The 22,892-nt window shown below is 36.5% G+C and overlaps 1 protein-coding gene across 3 annotated transcripts in view; it reads left to right on the top strand.

Moving 5' to 3' along the window:
- The window catches only part of ARHGAP42 (Rho GTPase activating protein 42), a 163,084-nt gene that overhangs the window by 27,172 nt on the left and 113,020 nt on the right, over positions 1–22,892 (top strand). For all 3 annotated transcript variants that reach the window (XM_075050050.1, XM_075050049.1, XM_075050051.1), the window contains one exon: positions 12,357–12,452. In XM_075050050.1, the coding sequence (XP_074906151.1) occupies positions 12,365–12,452 (88 nt within the window). In that variant the 5' untranslated portion in view covers positions 12,357–12,364. The remainder of the gene's footprint in view (positions 1–12,356; positions 12,453–22,892) is intronic.

Here is a 22,892-nt window from a genome sequence, read left to right as displayed (position 1 = left end):
GTTGATGGAATGGTGTTAATGATGTTTATGTTATTTTTTCCCCAATTTCAAATAATTACTAGTATTTAATTTGTTTCTTGACAGGGCCCGAGTGTAGAGTAATAAAACAACCCAGTTATTTTTCATCTGTTTTAATGACAAGGTCTCATTCATGAGTGATAATAGTTAGTTCAGAACTCATTATACATGCCATAATATAAACACTACTAGTACTAATGGATGGTAAGATTATTAATTAAAGGATATCACTCTGCCAGGAAGATAACAAGAGGATGTTGTCATATGTTCCTAAATCTTTTCATGACAGGAAAGTAGAACAAAATGCCAGAGACTTAAAAGTTGAAAAAAAACCAGTAGATGAAATATGTAGAAGCCTATTTGGTCCTTCTTAGAAGTCATTTTACTTAAGAAAAACTAGGCAGACTTCAGCAGAAGATCATTAAAGTTCCTTATTTTTGTCTGAGCAGTTAATTAAAAGAGTCCAATGAAATGAATGTGAGGGATGTTTCTCTCTTTCCGGTAAAATATGAACAGCCTGTTCTTTGAAATAGTTTTATACATAGAGAGAATTTTCATATGATTACCGTTTTTTACAGGCTGTATTTCTTTCCCTCTCTGGCTGAATGTAATAAAACTGGAAAGTATGTAGGATACAAAAACTGTTTCAGAACTGTTAAGGAAATAGTCACATGCAAATTGGAGTTAACTCCAAACTCCTTGGGAATGCTTGATTCCTGAGCTGTACAAACAGGAACTCACCTGGTAAAACAGATTTGTAGTTGTGCATTTCATTATTTAATGAAGCATATTTTGTTTGGCTGTTTTTTTCTCCCATTATTAAAACGTAGGTATTTTGGTAACAGATTGTTGAGTTTAGGATACTGCAAGTGATTTAATTTAAACCCTCAAAAATGTATGTAACTTTAAGGCTTTTAAGTGCTTTCATGGCTCTCATTTCTGCATTTTCTGAATTCTTTTCATATTTTAAAGGTAGAAGAGGGTTTAACTAGCATATTAAGCTTGTTTGCTATATGAAACTGATGTGTTTGTTATCCGTTCTCCCTAAGTAGTGAGAATCAGCTATGTGGTGAATTGGCTCTATGGTAGACTGAGTGCAAGAAACTCCTTTAGGCCAAATTTGGTAAAGACATTTAGTGCCATTTCACGTCACTGGACAGAATCCTGCTCGATCTGGGGTCTCGGTTCTGTCCTCTGTGTCTGGAAATGCGTATCTGACTCTAAACAAATGTTACTTACATCTGTTTGTGTGTGTGTTTCTGTGTTAGGAAAAAACCCCACACAACCCTGTTATGTGCAATACCGAAGTTCATGTGACTGTGATACTAGTTTCTGATCAAAGGAATCTAATCAAGTGTTGTATTCCTGAGCTCTAAGAGCCTGGAAAAATTTCATATAGAAAGTGTTTCATTTCCTTTAAAGCAAAGTGGTAGTATTTTTTTTTTAATGAGCTAAATATACACATTTTAATTTTTTTCCCTCTCCTCCTCCTTCTGTTCTTACAAAACATTTTACTTTGTTGCCCAAGTGAAGAAAACTTTGCCAGGAAGAAGGGTGAGCAAAGCTTCTGTTTCCCATGACCCTCAACTCTAATGTTGTTCCAAGAGCTCACTACTTACAAATGCTTTGATAACTGCTTTCATTCCTTTCATCCCTCCCCCGCTGTCCAGCACAGGCCAGTGTGACCGATCCTCCTCTGAGCAGCTCTCTTCGCAGAACAGGGGAATCTACTTAATGTAAAAATCATGGCACATAAAAGCATTTAAAGATATATTGCAGAAATTTTTACAGCTAAAGATCTGCATAATAATTGTTGCAGTGATTTATTCTTCGTTTTCCTGGAAGTGGTTTCTTAATAGCTCCCTGTTCGTACCAGAACTGACTAACGCTATTTTTTATTTGTTTTCCCTGAATATGTATTTGGGTAGGGGCAGTAGTGGGGAAATGGCATCTCATTCTACACATACGCATATGCAGCACAGAACTGGCAGAATTAATCTTGTCCAAATAGTCAGAACTGTGGCTTCTTAACGAATGTATTGCAACATAGGCTTGAATTATATTGTGAAATTATACTATCATATATTGCTTTGTGTTTCACTGTCTGTAAATAGGCACATGCATTTTTAAAATTTCTCTGGATGCGTTGTAAGATTAAGAACAGACAGAGAGAACTGTATTTTAAAATACCACTAAAAGACTGTCTGATGCACCAATACCTTATGTTGCACTAGAAATCTGGGAATTCCCATGTTTTTTCTGGCAATTCTTTGGTTGCCAGACAGGAAGTCACTCTCTGCTTTTTCAACCTCTGGCAGCATCTGCTATTAGTTTCTCTGTCCTTTTTTTGTGGTGCTTCTCTGCCTGCTCACTGCTTGCTGTCTCTGGGATGTGCCAGGAGGAATGAGAAATGATGCAGCAACCCTGATAAACCTCTTTCAATGAAAGAGACTGGGCTGTGGACCCAGCTCCCTGGAAAAGGCTGACACTGTTCTGGGAAATAAACATCCATAGGGTGGGGGAAGAATGTGGAAGATCATGAAAGAGCATTTAAAACCCCCAGAAGGAGCGAAAGAAATTATGTTGAGGGTCAAAGCAAATTTGCAAGGAAGAAAGTTTAGGAACCTAGGATGGATAACGGAGTGGTAGAAAGCTATGCAGAAGTTAAAGTAAAATGATACAGAAGAAGATATAGAAAAACTTAACCAAAAAAAACAGTGTAGGGGAGAAAAGTTAAATTCTAGCTTTTTCCAGTCCTTCTACATAGTCTTACACTAAGGCTGCTGCTTTAGGTTGGTTTTCATTCAAATGACTATTGAAACAAACCCAAAAATAGTAGTATTTGAAAAAGGGAGGAAAACTGGCATATATGTAGTGTTTAATGTTGGCCAAACTGTTCCACGTGGCTGTGTGTGCGCTTGAATTGTATACCTTGGTGTGCTATCTACATTGGTACTACAGGCACCTGAAAGAGGTTGTACTAACATCTGAGATTTTAGAGCAGCCTTGAGTTAAAACCAACTTGAGATGTTGCATAAGGCTTTCACCAGTATTAATGTTAATATCTTTTTGTAGTGTGAGACTCAGTGTATGACGAAGACTACATGAACAAAAGATTCATCATGTGGCTCAGCTACAACATCTCGTGTGCCACCATGACCCAGACTCTTTTGGTGTACATAGTAAGTTGGAGACCAGCAAACTGCGTCTCTCTGGAAAGTAGCAAAATGTCCTGAAAGGCAGTAGGATTAGGAAAAGAATGGGGTATACAGCCCTCAACTGAAGTTGAATGTCAGATAAATCTTTAAACAAGAAAAGATGAGAAGGGTAAGGAGTGATTATTTACCGTATGTTTTATCAGATATAATCTTAGCAGCTTCTCAGGAATGTTTCATGTCCTTTACTGAGTGGTTAAAAAGTTAGGCTAAAGAGTTGAGATCTTCCTGATACAGAACTATGGAATAGTTTTATCAACGGACACAAAGAAAATATTGGAAGAGTGTGGATGAGTGAGTACTGATTTTCAATTATTTGAGAATGGAAAAAAGCAGGGAAATGTGCTTGTTTTCAAAGATTTATTCTTTTCTAGCAGAGAAGAAATATTGGAATATTCCAGTATTGGAAATATTGGAATCCTTACTGTGGATCTTAGCCAAAAAGCTTACTGAATGAAAATAAGCATATCTGCAGAACTGGCATTGTGTATAGAAATGTTTTGGTTGAGTGTAATTTAGAAAAATATAATAATATGCTAGAAATAGTACTAAGTTATACCCTACAGTCAATCTTTATCATTTCAAAAGTGAAAGGAAACTAAACGCTTCCTGAAAATTTTAGCCATATTTGTGGAAAATATTCAAAGAACTGCAGTTGGTAGCATTTTCTGTTCTGCTTTTAACCATGTGATTACTCACTTGCAAAGGTTTTATTGTTGCATTAATTCTGTCACTATGGTTTGGTGATTGGAAGGTTTAGACCCTAGTAATTCCATGCATACTCAGTTTGTTTTCTGATCAAATGCAGCAGTATTGTTGAACAGTCTTATAAACTAAAATATTGAGAAATAAAGGATTTTGTAGCAATGAGGTAATGAGAAATAAAATACAAGAATGTGGGAGTATTGAAACAAGATAAAATGACATCACTTAATATGGCAAACAGCTATGAAGTTATATATGTGCCTTAACTTCAGAGAAGCAGATGTTCAGTACTTACTGTATGGTGTCCTCCACATTGATGGTTGTAGAGCATACATTTTTAGTTGCATTTTCATTCTTTCATGTGTTTATAACTATGCAAAGTCAAAGTGAGTTAGTCATTGTATAGACTTTACAGCTTTTGCATACTAAACTAAAATTCACTTCCTTCTGTTCTTCTAATTATGTGAATAAGGTTAGGTTTCCACATCTACAGACAGAGTAAGTTGGGGTAAGGAGAGGAATAGTGAAAAGAGGGATGGAGTATTACCAACATTGTCTTTCGACTGTACAACATTGGGTTCAACAGTTCTGTTTCTGGGAAGCTCTAGTATGATTTTATCAAGTAAGCATGCAAATGTGGCCTAAAAAAATCCCCCTCTCATTAAACATAAATGTTCTGTTCTTGGGGTGTCATCTTCAAGAATGTGTTGGATTTAGTGCTTAACCATAAATACTAAGAAGATCCAAAGTACTATACAAGTTTCTAACATAAGGAAGTTGGGACTTAAAAATGTTGCTATGAATAGCTATGAAGTTTGTAGAAGATATGGACTTTTCAGCAGCTCTTGCATCATGATGTGAAGAAAGTGGGGATTTTGTTGCATTTGATCAAGGGGATTTCTCAGTGGTTACTAGAATGAGAAAGTAAGTTGTGTGCTTTTCTCACAGAAATATTCATGAGTAAGAAAAAGACACTGAAAAATTTCAAACTGCTATAGTGCCTTATTTAACCCCAGAGGAATGCAGCAATGCATGGGCTACATGTTGACATATTCTGCTGATGTCCTTTCCCTGGACATTATGAGAAAGAAATTAGCTTCCCTAAAATTAAGAGAAAAACATTGAACCCAAGGTGGAAAAGTAATGTGGGATTGTTGGGGTAGGGAGTTGTTTAATTTAGTTGCTTATTATTGTTCCATGAATATCAAACTGGCAAAGAATATACACCAATGAAGCTAGCAAATAAAGGGGATAAAGAGTTCATTGATAGCAACAATGAAAGACTGTGTCAATACAGAGCAATGGCCCTTGTGCTGCAAAATCTTTGGCACTGGGCACTGGATTCTGTATTCCCTTGTGGTCTTTTCTTGTGGCTTCTTTAGAAGGCATTATGGCAAGTGGCCAGCATTAGCGGCATCTGCCCCTGCAGATAGCCTCTCTTCTGTGCCAGCTTGTCCTGTGTTTTGCCAAATTAAATTCTTCTGCAGAAATTCGGAAAAAATGTGATCACTCATAAGAGGAGAGAGTTTTGTTTTTTCTTTCTTTTTCTGTCTTCTGGTTTTTTCCTATGACAATCAGAAAAGTTAATTTGATCCACAAATTAATTCAGCTGAGAAATAAATAACAAGTGTGTGTGTATGTAAATAATTTCATCAAATAGACTTCTAAAAATAGAAGTGCCATGGACAATATTCCATGCAATGGTTTAGGCTGTGAACCATGTGTGGTAGGAGAGAGTCTAGTATTGAAAGCTACTTGAAACTGAAGATGGCAGAAGCTGTATCAGCTGACTATACAACTTTGTGTGTGTGTTTAAAAGGCATGTTAACATACATTTTAAATTGCTGTCTGACTACAGGTGATGTGGGCATGTGTTATGGTGGTGAACTTTTTATTAAGCTGGGGTTACCTGTTCTGGCAGCAAACCCCAGAATTCTTTTCATGTACAGTTGAGGGAATTAATTGCAGTACTGAGATATGTGCCAACAGCCCCATGCTCAGCATTGCTGCTTTGGGCTAATTTGAAAGTCCTTTACAGGTCCCCTTGTTTGTGCTGACCTGATATCACATACATTATGAAATTGTAAGGTTTTGTGTATGTGACAGTTACCTACGGCTGTTGATTTTCATTTATTTTTCATTTTAAAGCAGTGGTGAGCGATGAAGAGTGGAAAGAGGTGAAAATTGTGAAGAAAATGCATTTTGGTGCTGTTTCCTGAATTAAGACCAACAACTGTGAAGCTGGGGTTTTTAATGAGAAAGCCCTTACGTCAGGAAGATATTTGAAATATAGTAGTGATATACACAATCTTGTATGATCACTGCTTTCAACTGCTTAATCATTCATACTGCCTAAATATAATTGTACTGCCAGCTGCTGTGTTTACAGTCTATGATGTGGAAAAAGATGTCCCACTGTGACATGTTCTAGTTACAATCAAATTGACTGTAGCAAACACAGAAGCTGTTGAAGTTCAGTGCTTCTCAGTGGGGTATTCTTGTTCCTCCAGCTTATTTCTGGCTGTTGATATAGCTCGCCTCCATGAAGCTCATTCTCGTAGAAAATAACAAAACCAAGGCAGTTCCCGGTTCATCCTCACAGTAAAGCAGCATGTCATGAAGTATTTAAGGAGATGTGTATCTCACACGTATTTTTCTGGATAAATAATGTTTTATAGATTTGTATTTGTAATACTTAAAGGCCTTTTTTCACTTGTATGAATTTTTAAATGTTTCCTTGCTTCTGTCATTTGGTGCAGTAAGAATGCTGCAAATCACATGTATAGCTGCTGTTTCACAATGAAAATGTCTCCATTTATAAAACTACTTTTTCAGGTGTTTAGATAACTTAGCCAGAAAAATTGTTTATAGGATGAGAGTTGCTTATGAAATAAATCAAGAAAATAAATTTATTTGCAAAGCAATTAAAAAAAACAAAACACCACCAACCCACAACAGTGACTCATCTTCAGGTACGGAGAAGTCAATGGACTAGGTAAATCGTTCTCTGCATTTTAGCATTCCCTTTTTGTCAAGTACTCTAGCAATAATGTTCAGTTTCTGCTGTGTTTTATTCACATATTACGGCTCCTTAATTCTCGCTTTTGTTGAGTAGCTTTGGTTTTAATAAACCTGTATGTCAGTGTGCGACCAAATGAGATAGCTCATCAAGGATCGCACTGCAACTCATCTAGTCATATCTGGTAGTGGAATCAAACTGCCCAAAGGTTTGAAACACTGAACGTGACTGTATGTGATCTCCTTTCCAGTCTTCAACTGTCCTGAAATTCAGTTGACTGAAGAATTGCCTCTAATATCCTGCCAGCTCAGCCATTGCCCCTTTGCTTCTGCTGTCTTTGAAGCCATACGGTAATAACTAGCTTTGTGTCAGATCACCAGATACGTTGCTGTTATTATTTTAGCCAGAGCGCCTGTTGTTTGAAGTCCCATTTACTGCATTCCAGCTGGCGCTCAGGAGTTCATTTAGGCATGTTTCATCTTCTCACTAGGTTTCAACTGCTGATTTTCTTTATTAACCTAGTGAATGATACCAAACTTTTCCAGGATGATTGACATCAGTCAGGAAGAGTGTTGGTTATTGGATCTCCATTTGCTAATGAAGTAATCTTTGTAAGTAAACAAGTGGAAAGACTTTAGCTTTGATGTATTTGCTGAGAACAGTTTGTTGCAGGCTGTTACTAGGGTAGGGATATAGGTGCTTTGTAAGTGCATAAAGTTTCTGCTTTTGGAGCTTATTTGACTGCTGTCAAAAGCTAGGGCTTTCTTCTGTTCTTCTAGCCATCAGATTGGCAAAACCAAACAACCTTCCCACCCCAACCAAAAAAATTCTTTGTGCTTACCAACTTGTAGCAATCTTGTCAAGTTTCCTTATCTGTAGAACTTGATCCTTGTTGTGAAGGGCTGTGCCAAAACTAATAGACTCGTTCTTTCATCCTTCAGGTAATCGCATCCATAATTTCATCACTTTGTTGCAATGTATTGTTCTCTCTTCCTCCTCAAGGCTCTATATAAGAACTTATTTTATGATCCATTTAACAAATCTAGGACAAGAAAGTGGAAGAACAATTCTAGTAATACAAAGGGACTGCCTCATAGTTTTATCATTGTATGTCCAGCACTTAAGGCCTTATCTGAAGCCTAAAATAAGTTAATAAATTACAGTTCAAATTAAATCCTCCTTCTTGGCAGTTTGAAACAAAGTGAATCTTAAATAAACCTGACTTGTAGGATAACGCAGAGGGTTTTTTCCATATTTTTTTTGAGGAAATATGTGTTAAGTAGATTGATCAAAAATACAGAACTTCAGGAAGACATACAAAAGAAAATGTGTTTCCTGATTCCTCTGTGACTTTCCTGAATGGATGATGGCTTTTATTATTCTTTCATTAGCATTATGATACTGATGGTTGGTATTATATGTATCCATATTTAATACTGGTGTTATTACTTTCTTGTAGTTAAGCTGCAATTATCCTTTTATTGTTTCCGGTCACATTGTAGCATGCTTCTTTTAGTACTTCCTCTGCCAGAGCTCCACAAAAAAAATCTTGCTGGCCAGTTGAGTTGCTTCAACCCTTACTAAAACAGGCAACTCTGTCTCCGTTATCTCCTTCCACTGACCATAAGTAGCATGTAGGTGGCTTCTCTTGACTATACGCCTCACTGCAAGACCAAACTGAATCCTCCTTTGGAACTGGGGAAAACAGGGAAGAAATGGTGCAGGTTAGTACTGTCGGAAAAGAAATGTTAAAAGAATTGGTGGTTAGAAATTCACTCCTGTGGCAACTGAGGGATAACAGGGTGCATTTTCACTCTTTCACTGGCACTCAGAGAGATTACTCTATTTAAGTGCCTTCAGAAGAGCAGGGGCAACAACATTTATGGTATCATTGAGACTTTTGAGCAGCCATCCTTCCCTGGATGATAGACTTGTACTGTCAGTCAATAAAGCTGATAAGGTTTTTATAGTAACTTAGGAGATCAGTTGACTCTGCTCGAAAGAGAATTTCTGTCCTGGGCTAAGTGAAATATTCTAGTTCATGTGGACTCCACAAAAAGAGTGGACTATGACTATCAAGATGTACATGTTAGAAGCTGGGTAAGAACAAGTCTTTTAATGCCATATAGCTTGCAGATGATTGGTGTGGTGATTTACCTTCCTACATCTGGAAGGAGCAGAATGTATTGAGGGCTCTCAGTGACATTAAGACTCTGGGATATACAGTGATAAATGACATCTTGTAAAGCTGGACAAGGTCTCTGCTCCATCTCTCTGCTCTTTTCTGTTTGTTTTTTTGTTTTTTTTTTTCCAGACAAGATAAGATGGTAGCCTCTTCTTCATTTGCCTCTTCTTGATTGAAGAGGCAGTTATTCTTAAATCTGATTTAATTCAGTTTTAAATCTTCTTGTCTCTTAAAGGAGTCCTGCTTATTGCACAACTGGTCCTTTCTGTGACTAGGTGAATTTTGTAATCGAGTAAAGTGATGATGTTCCTAAGAAAGAAATTGATAAAGACAACTAATTGTATCGCTTGGTCCAATGTTGGTGGTTCAACTGCAGTATTGAGCTTTGAGTTCTTACAGAGTAACTCTTATTACAATCTCTAGGAAGCTGTCCAAGTAAGCTTGAATTCTGTAGAGTAATATTTTTTTATATTTTCAGGTAAAATTAACTTTGTACAGAACCTGTAAATTAGTGTCACAGGAAATATCTGACCCTGGACCTTCCATTTTATTCCTTGCTACACTGAACAGCTTTAACCTTAATATGGTATCTTTTAGTACTTTCAAGCTATTAGAATAGGTCTCATATAGAGGCAGAAATCTCCAAATGGTATCATTCTGGATGATTTTATCAGTTATCTAGTGAGCTGTGTAATCCTTATTACATTCTTCAGACCTACTGTTGCAGAGTTAGGTTAAACACATCGCCTTCAGGTTCAAAACATGTAAGCATTAACACTGTCTGATTTGCTGACACAGTGAAAGAGAGATCGGCATCTATGTATGACTAATCCAGGATATAAAATGGAGACTCCACCTTGGATATTTTTATCATTTGTTTTCCTTTCCCTTGACATTTGTTCCACTGAGCCCTGGATGTGTGGAAGCGTGATAGGGCAGAGTCCATGCTCCCTCATTTCCTTTTGTGTTCACATAGATGCTGGTCATCGTGGGCAGCTATTAGATTGTCCAGAGGAAGTAAATCTGCATTCCTAATAGTGATAGTTAATTTTTACATTTCAGTGTACTTGCAATATAGAATCCTTTTCATTCAGTCACCTTAAGACCATATTATTCCTTTTGGCATCAATTGGTATGCAGCAATTTTATAGAAAGGTTTAGGACTCAGAATAGTAACTTGGTGGAAGAGCCAACAATGGAACTATGTTTCTTCTCTTTAAACTCAAAGCATCCTGCTGTGAACAAATTCAAGTTTAGGTCTTTCTAACAGCTGTAGAACAATCGGTTACTTGGATATCAAAGATGCTGTATTTGCATAAAATGGAGTGCTTCAGTTTATAAAGATCTATTTTGTTTTCATTTATACAAACAGTAGGAAATACTTTGTGGCTAGCATCTAATTTTTTAATACATTTAATAGTATAATCTTCATGTACAGCACAGTAGGAAATACTTAGCAAGAATGCAATAATTCTGGGGAGCATTCTTTCCTGTTTTCCATGTTTTTTATCAAAAAGATACAGAATTTGTTTATTTACCCAATTCTTTGCACTCTAGTTATTTATCAGATAAACATACGGAATTCCTTACTAATACAATAAAAAAATCTGTTCATGTCTATATTGTCTAAGGAATTCTTGTTCTTTTGTTGGACTGATGTACTCTATAGCTGCATCTAAAAATGTGAAAGCAGCAGGCACTGAGAAAATAGAGGGGTAGAGCAAAATCCTGGTAGGGATTCTGTTGCTTGATAGTCGTTTCCTTTAATTAAAAACAATCCAAATTTCAGTCATCTTACTGTGTGGATTCTTATTTGGATGTGTTTGAAAGATTTTCAACCCTTATTTCATTTAGGATAGTGGAATGGTTCTTACTGTTGGAGATTGTTCAAATTTAAATGACACTCTTATCTTTTTATGTGTGTGTGTGTCTTGGTTTAGGACATTAGGCCAATTTGTGTATTTATATGCTAGTTTTTTTTCCTGCCAGGAAAAAGGTTAGCCTTCTAATTTTGTGTCCAGCATTGGGTAAATTAGTCTTTATGGCTTTACAATAACAGAGGGTTAAGAAAATCACAGAATCACAAAATGGCTGAGGTTAGAAGGGACCACTGGAGGTCATCTGATCCAACCCCCCTGCTCAAGCAGGGCCACCTAGAACCAGTTGCCCAGGACCATGTCCAGATGGCTTTTGAACATCCCCAAGGATGGAGACACATACACGATGCTCCTGAAACAGAATTTATGACTTGGCTTTTGTTAATAACTTATCCTTACCGTGACTTTTGATTAGATGTTGCAGATACCAGAACCTTAACTGCCCATTTTCTTTGCTTCAGAAAAGATACCAGAGATAAGTCCTGTAGGACACAGAGAATTGTTGCTGGTGTTCTGGGCTCATCTGGACTGGTAGCGTTTTTAAGTCTTGACTTAAAGACCGAGTTCATTCATTATCACATTCATCTCTGCATTTGCCATTAGTACCTAAAAAAGAAAATAACTGATTTATGTGGTTACATTGCTATTCTGTATTTACGATTTTGTTGTTGTTGGAGTGTGTACAATTCTAATGAAATATTATGCTATGAAGTTTGGATTGCTTTGACATTTCTTTGGTCTGAAGGTCCAGTCTGTGTAATACAGTGAAAATAGTGCTCATAATCCTATTGATTATGAGCAATCAACTAGGTTGATTGGCAAGCATTAATGGTTTAATTTTTTCCCTTTGATTTCTTTTTACAAAGCTTTTACATAACACTGTATAAGTTTTGGTGTATTAGAGTAGTTAGAATGTAATTCTTTTGATAATGTTTATGAAAGAAATTGTCATAAGCTTTGTTTTAATCTGCAAACTAATCTTGCAGTATTTTAAACAAGTGATCTACTTACATATGCAATTTACCACTAGACATTTATTTCTTACACTAATTCCTTATTTTTCAAGAAGTATATCAGTTCTTAAGTTGTTAACATAATGCCTGCATTAATGTTTGAAATCTGGTATCAGTGTGTTTCAGAGGTTTCTGGAATGTCTCAGGTACTTTGATTTTGAAATGGTGATTGGGGGTTTTGGATGAAGTTACTGTCCAAAAAAGATACTAGAAAGGAAACTTTGAAAACAGAAAAAATGTTTCATGCAGAAATGCTCCAGTGAAGTTGTAGTGGAGTAATGCTCATTTTCTTTTTTTTTTTTTTTCCTTTTTCTTGAATTTTAGATTTATCCATGGCAGTGCAAAAATTTTCACAGTCTTTACAAGATTTCCAATTTGAGTGTATTGGAGATGCTGAAACTGATGATGAAATTAATATTGGTAAGTACGTTCTGTGCTCTGGTTGCAGTAACATTTTATATTGTTTCTTATATATTTAATATGATATAACAAATATAGTGGGACAGTTCACAGTTTTGTTTATTTTAATGGAGCATGTAACAAGAATAGAAAAATTTCAATAAGTAGAAATCATGCAAGACTAAAAATACATGTCAAAAAACTATGTCTTCGTGACAACTTTGTTCATTGTAGAGGAAAGTATTCAGCATTACTTTGTCAGCTGTGAATCTTCTAAATTCTGCTGCTATTTTTAGTTTGCAGCCAGTTTTCACTGGGATACTAAAAGGTACACAAGTTCCCTATGAAATAACATAGGTCTCCAAAAACCACTTAAGTGCCTTGTAAGACACAGGAAGTATTTAAGGGTCTAAAACCAGGAATATGTTCTTTACAACTTGTGCATTCCTAAGTATATAGCTGTCTGAACTTTTGCCAGTAAAATTTACTAGCTGCTTAATGTTCTGCCTCAGCACACACCCAGAACTTCTGCATTCACCAAACTGAACAGCTCAGTTTGTCTTGAATGTAAGGCTCTTTAACATCATCAAAATATTCTTCCCTCAACAGACTAATCCTGGAAACATTTCCAAGATTCAGAAATTCAGCCACTCTTTACTGCAAGGCATTGCTGCAGTTGCAGTGATGCTTTTGGGCAGTAGTGCAGCAGCTGGAGTGCCCTAGCTCCCATTGGTGAGAAACTTGGATTATAATCCATCTTCAGAATGGCTAAATTCAGTGTCATGAGTCTTACATGCCACATGGCCCCTGTGTCTCTCCCAAAACATCTGAGAGGAAGGAAGATGGTGGTTAAAGTATAGTTGCTTCTAAAAATAAATAATTTGGCAGTACAAGAGGGAACATAGGACTTGTTAGTATTTTTTAAAAAAGATCTATGTAGTGCAGTGAGGAAACTCAGATTTAGGCTTTTCCAAACATATCTCTTATTATAACCTATTTTCAAGTGTCCTCTCACTTCAATATTTCCCTTTTCCTGACTGAGTTTCTAATCATTGGACAAAAGGTCTGAGCTGCTTGCTCTCACTGGCAAGGTTTGCCTCATCCTCACCCTACAACACTGTGATAGTTAGGAGACTGCCATCAAAGATGGCTGGTATTTGGTCACTGTCTTCCACTAACCTTTGGCAGGGGAGGTTTAATTTTACTGACATATCGTAGGGGAGTGAAGACACTGAGCTGCTTCTACTCAGACATAAAACTGCATACGCTCTTCAGGTGTATCAAGCTTGGAAAGAGACAAAAAATGAATGGTGTGTGTGCATTCTTTGGCATTCTACATATTATTTCTTGGCTGTTAAAGTCAGCTTGTACATATTTTATGTATTTAAACTAAATCTGCAGGATCTCAGTTGTATGTCTTAGATTTGGTCAATAACTTTTTTTTTAAAGACATAAGGTTTTGCATTTAAAAAGAGGTGACTGAAGACAAACACAACTTCATTTTACTGGTAACCTAAATATAGCAAAGAAAAGACATTTTATTGTTTGGACATTAAACAGGCATTTAAAACTATTTAGGAAAAAAACATAGTTCATGAAGCTTGACAGCTGATTTATTTCACTTGGAGCTTCAAAGAAGGGATTTCTAGCTTCTAAAGCACCCATTGCCTGATGGATTGTCATGTACATCAAAGAAGCTTATAAGAGTAAAAGGTAAACTGACAGGAATCAAATTCAAGTCTAACAGAGCTTGAATGATACTGTGTGCTTTTATAGGGTAAGGCTCAATTTTTGATCTCCCTAGAGCAGTGACCTAGAATTTATCCATATCTTTAACATGCCCCAACAAGCTAGATGTTTGCTTATCATCAAAGACGGCTTTGTATAGATGAATCCTGCTCTCTGTGCCTCCTTCTGCCTTCACCTCCTTTTTTTTAAGAGTATCTACAACTATGCAGGCCACTGGGAAGTTTTACTTCAGTCTGCAGTGATACTCTGACTTGATGAGTTTTGTACAAAGCCACCATATACAAAGGGGCTTAATACAGGGACAACATTCTGAAGATTTTAAAATACATTTCTCTTTCAAGTTTAGGATTGGAAATTCACCCTAATCCACCCTAGTATTTGAAATTCACCCTCTGAATAAGGCATCTTCTGTCAGGATGTGATTATTTCTCTTAAAAAAAAAAAGTTTCAACCTTTTTCAAAATTGAAATATAAGTAATTTTTTTCCTTTTTTTTTTTTTTTTTTTTTCCTTACCAGTAATAAGTATTTGGAACTGAGTTGATAATTCCATGAACTTTTTTTTTTTGGAGGCAATACTAGAGTTGAAGGTCTCTGTTTAGTAATTAAGAATTTTTTTTTCCAACCTGAGCTCTAATAACAGCGTTCAGTTTTACTTGCATTTCCTGTAACTGTGCCTTTTTAGATGCTTGCTTTATACAGCTTATCTATTCCAATAAGCTCATTACACAAAATACATGAGAAGTAGTTTTAGTTAAGCTCCATGACACACTCAATATAAACAGAATTATGATGGTGTTCTTCATATTTATTTTAATCCATCTATTGTTTAATCCAGTGATTTATTTAGGTTTTTTGTTTTCTTTTATTACCTGCCTTTCATTTCTAATTTTTATGACTTCTTACTTTTTATTTACAAATGTTTAATTCTTCCGTAGAAGTGGTGGTGGTGTTTGACAAAAAATCTACATGTCTCTTTGTAGCTGTATAATGCATTTTTTGTTGCAAGTTACCCAGATTTATCTACATAGCCACTTTCAGGTATAACATGCCCAGTTTACAGTCAGACATTTTGTGCATGGGTTGTAAGCTATTCCCCTGACTTTCTTGAATAAGCAGAGTGGCTTGTTCCTCAAACCATCTACAAATTCATATTTTTTTTTAAACCATGAACATCAAAGGATTCATGCTACAAAAAGCTTTTTCAGATTTTCAGATATTTGCCAGAAAATTGGGTTTGGGAAACAGTGCTCCCCAGCTTTACTAGCTTTTCTCATTAAAAAATAAACAGCTAGCAACAATTGCCAGTGTTGTCTCTTCCTCTGTTTTGAAGTGCATGTGGCAGCATGTGATCTGCAGCAACACAAGGGCCATAATATTTCATAAGGACCATACTAATTGATAATACAACATGGATATTAGCTCCTCTTCTGTTTGTGTTATCTGGATTGTGGCTGATAAAGATGAAAATAATAAACATTATTATTTAACGCAATGGAATTCTGTCTTGTTACTTTAACAAGTTCTTGTCTATTTTATATAATGGCTAATTATAGATCAGTGAGATTTAATATCAGCAGTGTAAGACCATGCTCTTCAGAATTAAAAGAAACCAAGACTAATAAATACATTCTGATATTCTGGCATTTTACTTTAGTATCTGTTTTTTATTAGTGTGTGCTATTTAGGAAAAAGCACTGGAAGGCATATGTATTTCACTCTGTCACTGCTGGTTTTGAATTTTTTTTGCTCTGAGGAGAATTATATTATGACATGTGTCAGGTAACATCAAATGCTTGATTTAGGAATGTAATAGAATTATGATGATCTATGAAATCATTATTAATTGAGCCACAAGGAATAGGTCAAAAGTTCTAAAATGTGGTAGTATCTTCCCTTGTGGGAACTGAATTCTCATCTTGCTGCTAGCAGTTGTGGCTCATGTGATCTTTGCTGACTCTCACCTTAGGTCATTCATGGGATTGTTAAAATTGCTAGCAACTAACCATCTACAGAACTGTTATACCAGGCAGTTATGTTGTATACAGCAGTTAGTTTCAAGTTGAACTTTGAAAAAAGAACTAAAATGTACTGGGGAGAAAAAACTTAACCCCCCCCCCCCAAAACCAAAACAACTTGAATAGTAGTTGTTTGTTAGAGTCCACTGTTGTGTTCTTAAGGCTCTCTTGTTTGAGTTGAGCAACAATGCCAGAAGGTCAGTCTTCTTTTTTGCTTGTACTGGGCATCCACATGCACAATGCTTTTGAGTTAGCAGCTGCTCTGCCCTCTTGAAGAGCCTGTCAGAGGACAAGCATCCTGTCATTCAAAGCAGCAAATAGATCTGTCTTGGGAAATTTGTGTATAAAACTACACAAATAAGAGAAAAAATCAGGAAGTTTCCCTCCCCCCATCTCTTACAAAGATGTAAAAAGTTAATTGGCATTAAGAGGTGCCAAATTCCATTTTTTAAATGGTACAAACTGTGCATGCAATGTTCTATTAAAATGAAAAAAAAAAAAAAAGAGGAGAATTTATAGGAGCTTTATGCATACCTAAAGTGTGTGGAGGCAAATCTTGACAAATCAATCTGTGGACATTGCAGTCTCCAAGTTAGGAGATTCTCTTTGGGGGCCACCTGGAGGCTAATCAGGAACCTTCAGAAGGTAGCTGTCAGGCTAATCACGATTTCAAGCCACTGTATCTCTATTGTTTGTTGTGTGCAATGGCTTCTTGAATTTGCCTGGCTGTTTTGGAATTATTTATTAAATGCCATTGAGCCACCCACAGTCTGAATCACTTGGATATGTTACAGGTCATCTCCTTTATCACTTGAGGTTACCTCTGATGTTGAAGAAAGTTCTTTTTAGGGTTAATATTCTACCTAGTTTACTCTGAATTCCCATTCGTAACGAGGTTTCTGAGTGGAATTACCAAGTAAGTCTAAAATGAATCCCAGCAGTTCAGGTCTACTACTGCCTTATCAAAACCAAGGAAAGAGAAGGGTCTTGCCACCACCTTGAAGGTAGAGTTCCAGGGGTGGATTTTTTTAGCATAGGCATCATCCCAGTAAGTTTTGTAGTGCTTGAGTTTGTTGACCTTGTGGAATACATTAGAGACAAGCTTATTTACAAAAGCCGTTTTTTTTAGATGGGTGGGGAGGGGTTGAGTCCTAAATTACTATAGAAAGCTATTTGCAAGTGAGAGTGAATTTGCATAGAAAGACTGTATGCTGTTTTTCTACAGTAATTACCTGCCTAGATTTGCCAGCTCTTTTTCCTCCAGTTGGAAGAATGATATTTAAGATTAACTTTTTAGGTGACCTTCAAAGCAACTTTGCATAAGCTACTTGTAAGATCTGAATCACAGGGCAGAGTTCTTTGGTACTCCTATTGGACTATTAACTTCTACAGAAGTTAAACAGTAACAAATTATGGGAGGAACTCAGCACAGTCAGGGTGTGAAATGCCTGAACTATTTGTTTAAAATCTGTTTAATCTCTTCCTACCATTATTTTTTTTTTATCTCATGTTGCATATTTAAACAAATGCCACCTGTTTCCGGAATGCTATTGTTTCTTGACTCCAAGAAATGAGTGATTTTATGCTAGTGCTAGGATCTATAGAGGCTTCAAACCAGCATCTGCACCAAAAAGAGAAGGTTGGCATTCTGTTGGTCAAGCCCAGAGCTCTTGTCCTTGCTGTGGAAGGTCAAATGAGGCTGACAAAGCAGGAAATAAAATAATGTTGCAATAAGCCTTGATCTGTGCAGGAGGAAAAGGTACAATAAGATCAACAACACAGGCCTTGTTTTTTCTTCTTCTCCAAGACACATATCAGAAGGTTGTTAGAATTTGCATACTCCATTCCCTATTACCTTAAGAAGTATATTCAAATTAAAAAAATTAGAATGGGGTGGCTGATGCAGTTGCTGCCCTTCCTGTCTGTCTTACGCTTCTGTGGCAGGAGTAGCTGGATGTGAAGTAGATGTCCTGAGTCACTGCAGTTTACAGTGCTAAGGGAGTCTAAAATTCATGCTAGTTCATTTTATTATGTTGGACTGCAAACTGTGGTGTCTCAGACTGCCACTTGCCTTGGAGCTTATGCTGTTTACAGAAGGAGCTTGAGGCAGGCAATGTACACCAATAGCTTTGGTTGTCCTGGTGCATTCTGCTAAGGAGATTAAATGAGTCAACATTTGACCTGAACAGCTAAGTAGACAAGTCCATGCCACTCGCAGATCAAGATGAAGTATATGTTGTGTCCCTCATTAATAGTTTGATCTTCTGGACTCTTGTAGATGCATTCTACTTTATTATCCCTGTTCCATGCCTTCAACATACTTCTTCCTCCCTCCTTCATCACTTAGCATTGTTATTTCTAGAGTTGGGCATCCCAATGGAAGTATGAATGCCTGCGGGGAGATGGTGTGAGCACAAGAGAATTGCCTTACAGAGTTGGTTTGAAAATAACTGGTATGTACTGTTGCTGCATATAATACACTTCTAGAAAAAGGCATAACAATTTAGAGTTGTCAAGTTAGTATATCTCTTGAGCAATAGGCACTTGGTTTCAAAAACAGGTAGTGGTTTGATCAACTCAGCTTTGAGATATTCATCTTCAGGTTTGAGCAAATAAGGTGAAGGATTTCTCATTTCTGAAATCAAAATCCTTAGTAGAGATTAGAGTTTTAAACACAGGAAGTCCTTGATCTCTTTGTAGGCCTAAATTCAACAAAGCAATTATGGCAAACCTGACATTTGTTGAAGTATTTGGTGATATTTTTCCTAATTAGTGTTTCACCATTCAAGTAATAAATGCACTAAATTTTACAAATCAGAAAAACAGTATTAATGATTCTCAGCTGCATTCTGAATACATTGCTTTTCCTTTTACTTCCCCTATTTCAGCACCCACAAAGAGCCACACACAAATAAGGTTTGTACAGCTGGAAAGATTGAAATACCAGGTTTTTTTCCCTTCATTTAAAGTGTGGATGTGCCTCTGAAGAATCGGGGATTGGCAAGCATGAAATGTAGTCATAATTACTTCTAACTCCTTTGTTTATGGAATGCTAGGATTCAGTATTACTTTCTCAGCTTATTATGTCGCCCAGTGGTATTTCCCACGTTGTCTTGTTATTCAGCTGCTCAAAAAACTTGAGCATGAAGTACCAATTGTTTTCTTAGAATGAAAGATTTGTATTCATAGTCAATTTATACTGCAATTCTTTCTAGTGGGATGGGGGGGGAGGAGGAGGGGCAAAGGAAAGCAGGAGAGGATTGAAAGAATCTCTGATTTAACCAGAATCCACCTTTGATCTTATCTATTTCTGACTATTCTGGGGTTTTTAAAGCTGTTCTTCCTCTGACAGGCTGTGGATATCAGTCAACTCTGGAGAAGTCTGATCTGTTCAAGTCAAAGGTTAATGGTTAATTTAAAGGTTAAGGTAAAGATTAATTGGATTAAATGGACTTTTATAGTACAGGAAGTTACGCTGTTAGTTTCAATGGACACCAATTCAAGCTGCTAGGGTTTCAAAGTAGGTCTCCAGAAGAACTTTAAGATCACTTCATACCTGTTGGAAAAAAGATAATGTATTGAATATTGTTCCTCACACCCTGCTGAGCTATGCAGCTATGGAGCTCTGCCCCAGGACTGCTGTGCATGTGGGTGCATCAGGTGGAAACAGAGCCTGGTTTCTCTTTGGCAGATACAATAGTCTTAAGCCCTATTTTGTAGCGGTATAGAGATGCAGTATTTCTCAATGACCACTTATGTAAAACTGTTATCTCTTTATTCTGTGAGAACATGGTGAAAATACAAGATTTGTTGTGGCTAGTCCCAAAAACCTCCAGTTCTTTGCAGAAATGTAGAAGGACGGGGAGAGACAAGAAAAGTGATTTACTAATTTGTGGAAGGGTTTTGATATAGTGCTCTGCGAGAGCAAGTGGCTGCCTGGGAGATCCATTCAGTCCCATGTTCCTAAGAAAACGGAAGAAATTGCTTAGATGATTTAAAATGTTTCTGCTGTCACTTCAGAATGCCACATGTGGGGAGAGGTGCTATAGACTAATAGAGTCTAGAGTGGGCTTATTCTACCACAGCTCTGCTACTGTTGTATTGAAAAATTGTTGTGTTGAAGAATTCATGCTGCAGAAGATAGATATATTTCCAAATTGAATGATGTATTTTCAAAATATTTGCTGTTTTTATAATTGGGATAGACCACTAACAAAGGGTAGATAAATTGCAGCTGTTTTTTAAATAAAGTGTTAAAAGTGTAGTGGTGGTATTTGAGTAATTGTTTGGTGTGGATTTGTTTTGGTTTTGTTTTTACTCATATACTGTGGGATAGACAGACATTATAAACTTTAAAAAAATCTTTCAGGACTCTGGGAAATGTTTTGCCCTTGTTTGATCCATTTAGAATTTTCTACTTGTATTTGCTTTGTAAGGTTCTTCATGAATAGGGCATGGCAATTTACTGATATTAAGTCAAGTAATTGGATTTATTTAAATTGTGTAACATTGCATGTCTTAAGGTTATCTCTCCAAGTATTGTATTTGACAAGGGCTGACAGTGGATCTGGAAATTCTAGATAACCTGACTTTCTTGCAAGTCATCTTAGTTTGTGTATAAACATGTAGCTTTTTTTGTAGACTTTTGTTGAAAAGGAGTGGAGTGGAAAGTATAAATGTCTTGGCTCAAAGCATTGTTTTAACTTTTGTACAAGGCTTATATTTGTTTGAATATTTGTGACACAATAGCTACTTTTTATAGCAAAGAATTTTTGAGTATGATACTGTTTGTAACTGGATTTAGACAGTTATGCTGACAAAGGTTTGTTTCAATAAAATTCTGTAATAGGGAAAAGGATTTCTACTTCTAATAGCAGCCCTACGTTTTATGCTTTACATATGTTGAGGAAAAAACTTCATAAAATACTTTGCTATATTTGCTCATTAAGTTTTGCAAGATGAAATACTTTTGAGTTAAAATTCCAGTTGCCTAATATGGTATGTGCATATTATATTGTACTTGCAAACACATCTTGCAAAGCTTTGGACTTTGATTAAGCTTAGATCTTGATTTGTTGCCTTATATAGTTCGCATATTAGTCTGCACTTTTGAGGCACACATGTATTGTGCTCAGACAGGAGGTTCCATTCTTACTGTGGAGCTTGCTGGCCTCTTGTGCTGGTTTGTCTTGCCTTTATAGTGTGACAGAGCCCAGAAGACTGATCGGGGAAAAGCTTGTGCCTGGTATATGGCCAGCAATGGAAAGGTTTTAAAGCATCTGTTCATGGGGAACACTCCCTAAAAACATACAGTGATTGAATGCCATAAACCAGGGGAGGTCAAGCAGGGAGACTGTTACTGAATCTGTGGTAGTTTCATGCTGGTTTTGTCTTCATGGGGAATTTGGAGCACTTATTACCATTTCTCTGTCCTAATACTGCAAAGAACCAATATGCTCCACATTATGATGGATGTAGAAGACAAAATAATACCACACTTACTCTGAGTTTACAGTGCTTTAACTCAAATGAAGTAGAGAAGAGCCTTGGGGTTTGTTTGTTTACTTTTAGTTACATGGATTTCACTACCTGTGCTCTGAAAAAGTTCTCTGCTTGCTGGTATATAGTGGAAGATGTGATCCTATTTGGAGAACAATATGTAGTCCTTGAAGCATAAATTTGGGTATAAAAGTCTTATTTTTGTCATTTTTCTTGCTTCCTCATTTGTGTAATTTCTTTCCAGAAGTTTTGAACCAGGCATTTTTCATCTCTGTGTCTCTTTGTCTCTTATCATACTTTTACTTCCTGATGTATAATGGATTTGTTTGGCAAATTAGGATTTATTTTTGTAAGGTAGTGCACATATTTTCAAGAATTGAAAAAATTTGGCAAAATACCTTTCCTCACAGTTCAAGGTGGGAACTGAGACAGGAAACAAAATTAACCCTGTAAGTTGTGTTCCCTGGGAGGATCTAACTCTTGCAGCAGTAGTTGTTTTTCTTATGGGCATGTCTGTGCTAAGTCAGGATAAACCATCCTTGAAATTGGATGGATTTTTTTTTTAATTTTATTTTATTTTTAGTTCATTAGAGTTGAAAGTTCAAAGTCTGGATTAGGTAGAAATTGCTTCAAAATCTGAAAGGTCGTGGTGCTAATTGATAAAAAACCACTGGATTAAGCCCTTGAAGAGTTTACTTACCAGATTAATTATGGAACAAATAGTAAGAATGTTTATTTATTGAGTCTGAAATTGCTTCACTTTGTCTGCTCTAAGTATGCCTTGATTCTGGCACAAGAGCAGTACAGACCAGGCAGAGTTGCCTCTACCTTTGTGTACCTTCCCATGATGGAATTCTTCAAGGAAATTTGTGGTTATTGGGGCTGTGAATTTAAACCACTGTCTGCTGGCAGAATTTGCTGTCAATTTGAGGGTGTCTGTTGGGGTGCTTCCATGTAATATTAAAACTTGTACACTTGAACCTTTGCTTCAGCCCATGTCATTTACTACCAGAAGCACATTTCATTGTATTATAGGAAGGTACAAATAACTTTTTTTTCCTGTTCTTATGGAGTTTGTGGTAAAGGTAAACACAGACTAAAGGAATGCATGAGGTCCTTATTACAGATCCATAAAATCTGATACCCAGATTAGGGAAGTAAGAGAAACCAAATGGAGGATAAGCCAGCTCATCCAAT

The sequence above is a fragment of the Buteo buteo genome, chromosome 18 (assembly GCF_964188355.1).
Source record: "Buteo buteo chromosome 18, bButBut1.hap1.1, whole genome shotgun sequence".
NCBI lineage: Eukaryota > Metazoa > Chordata > Aves > Accipitriformes > Accipitridae > Buteo > Buteo buteo.
Note: the sequence above shows the minus strand (reverse complement) of the source record. Positions and strands in the feature narration are given on the sequence as shown.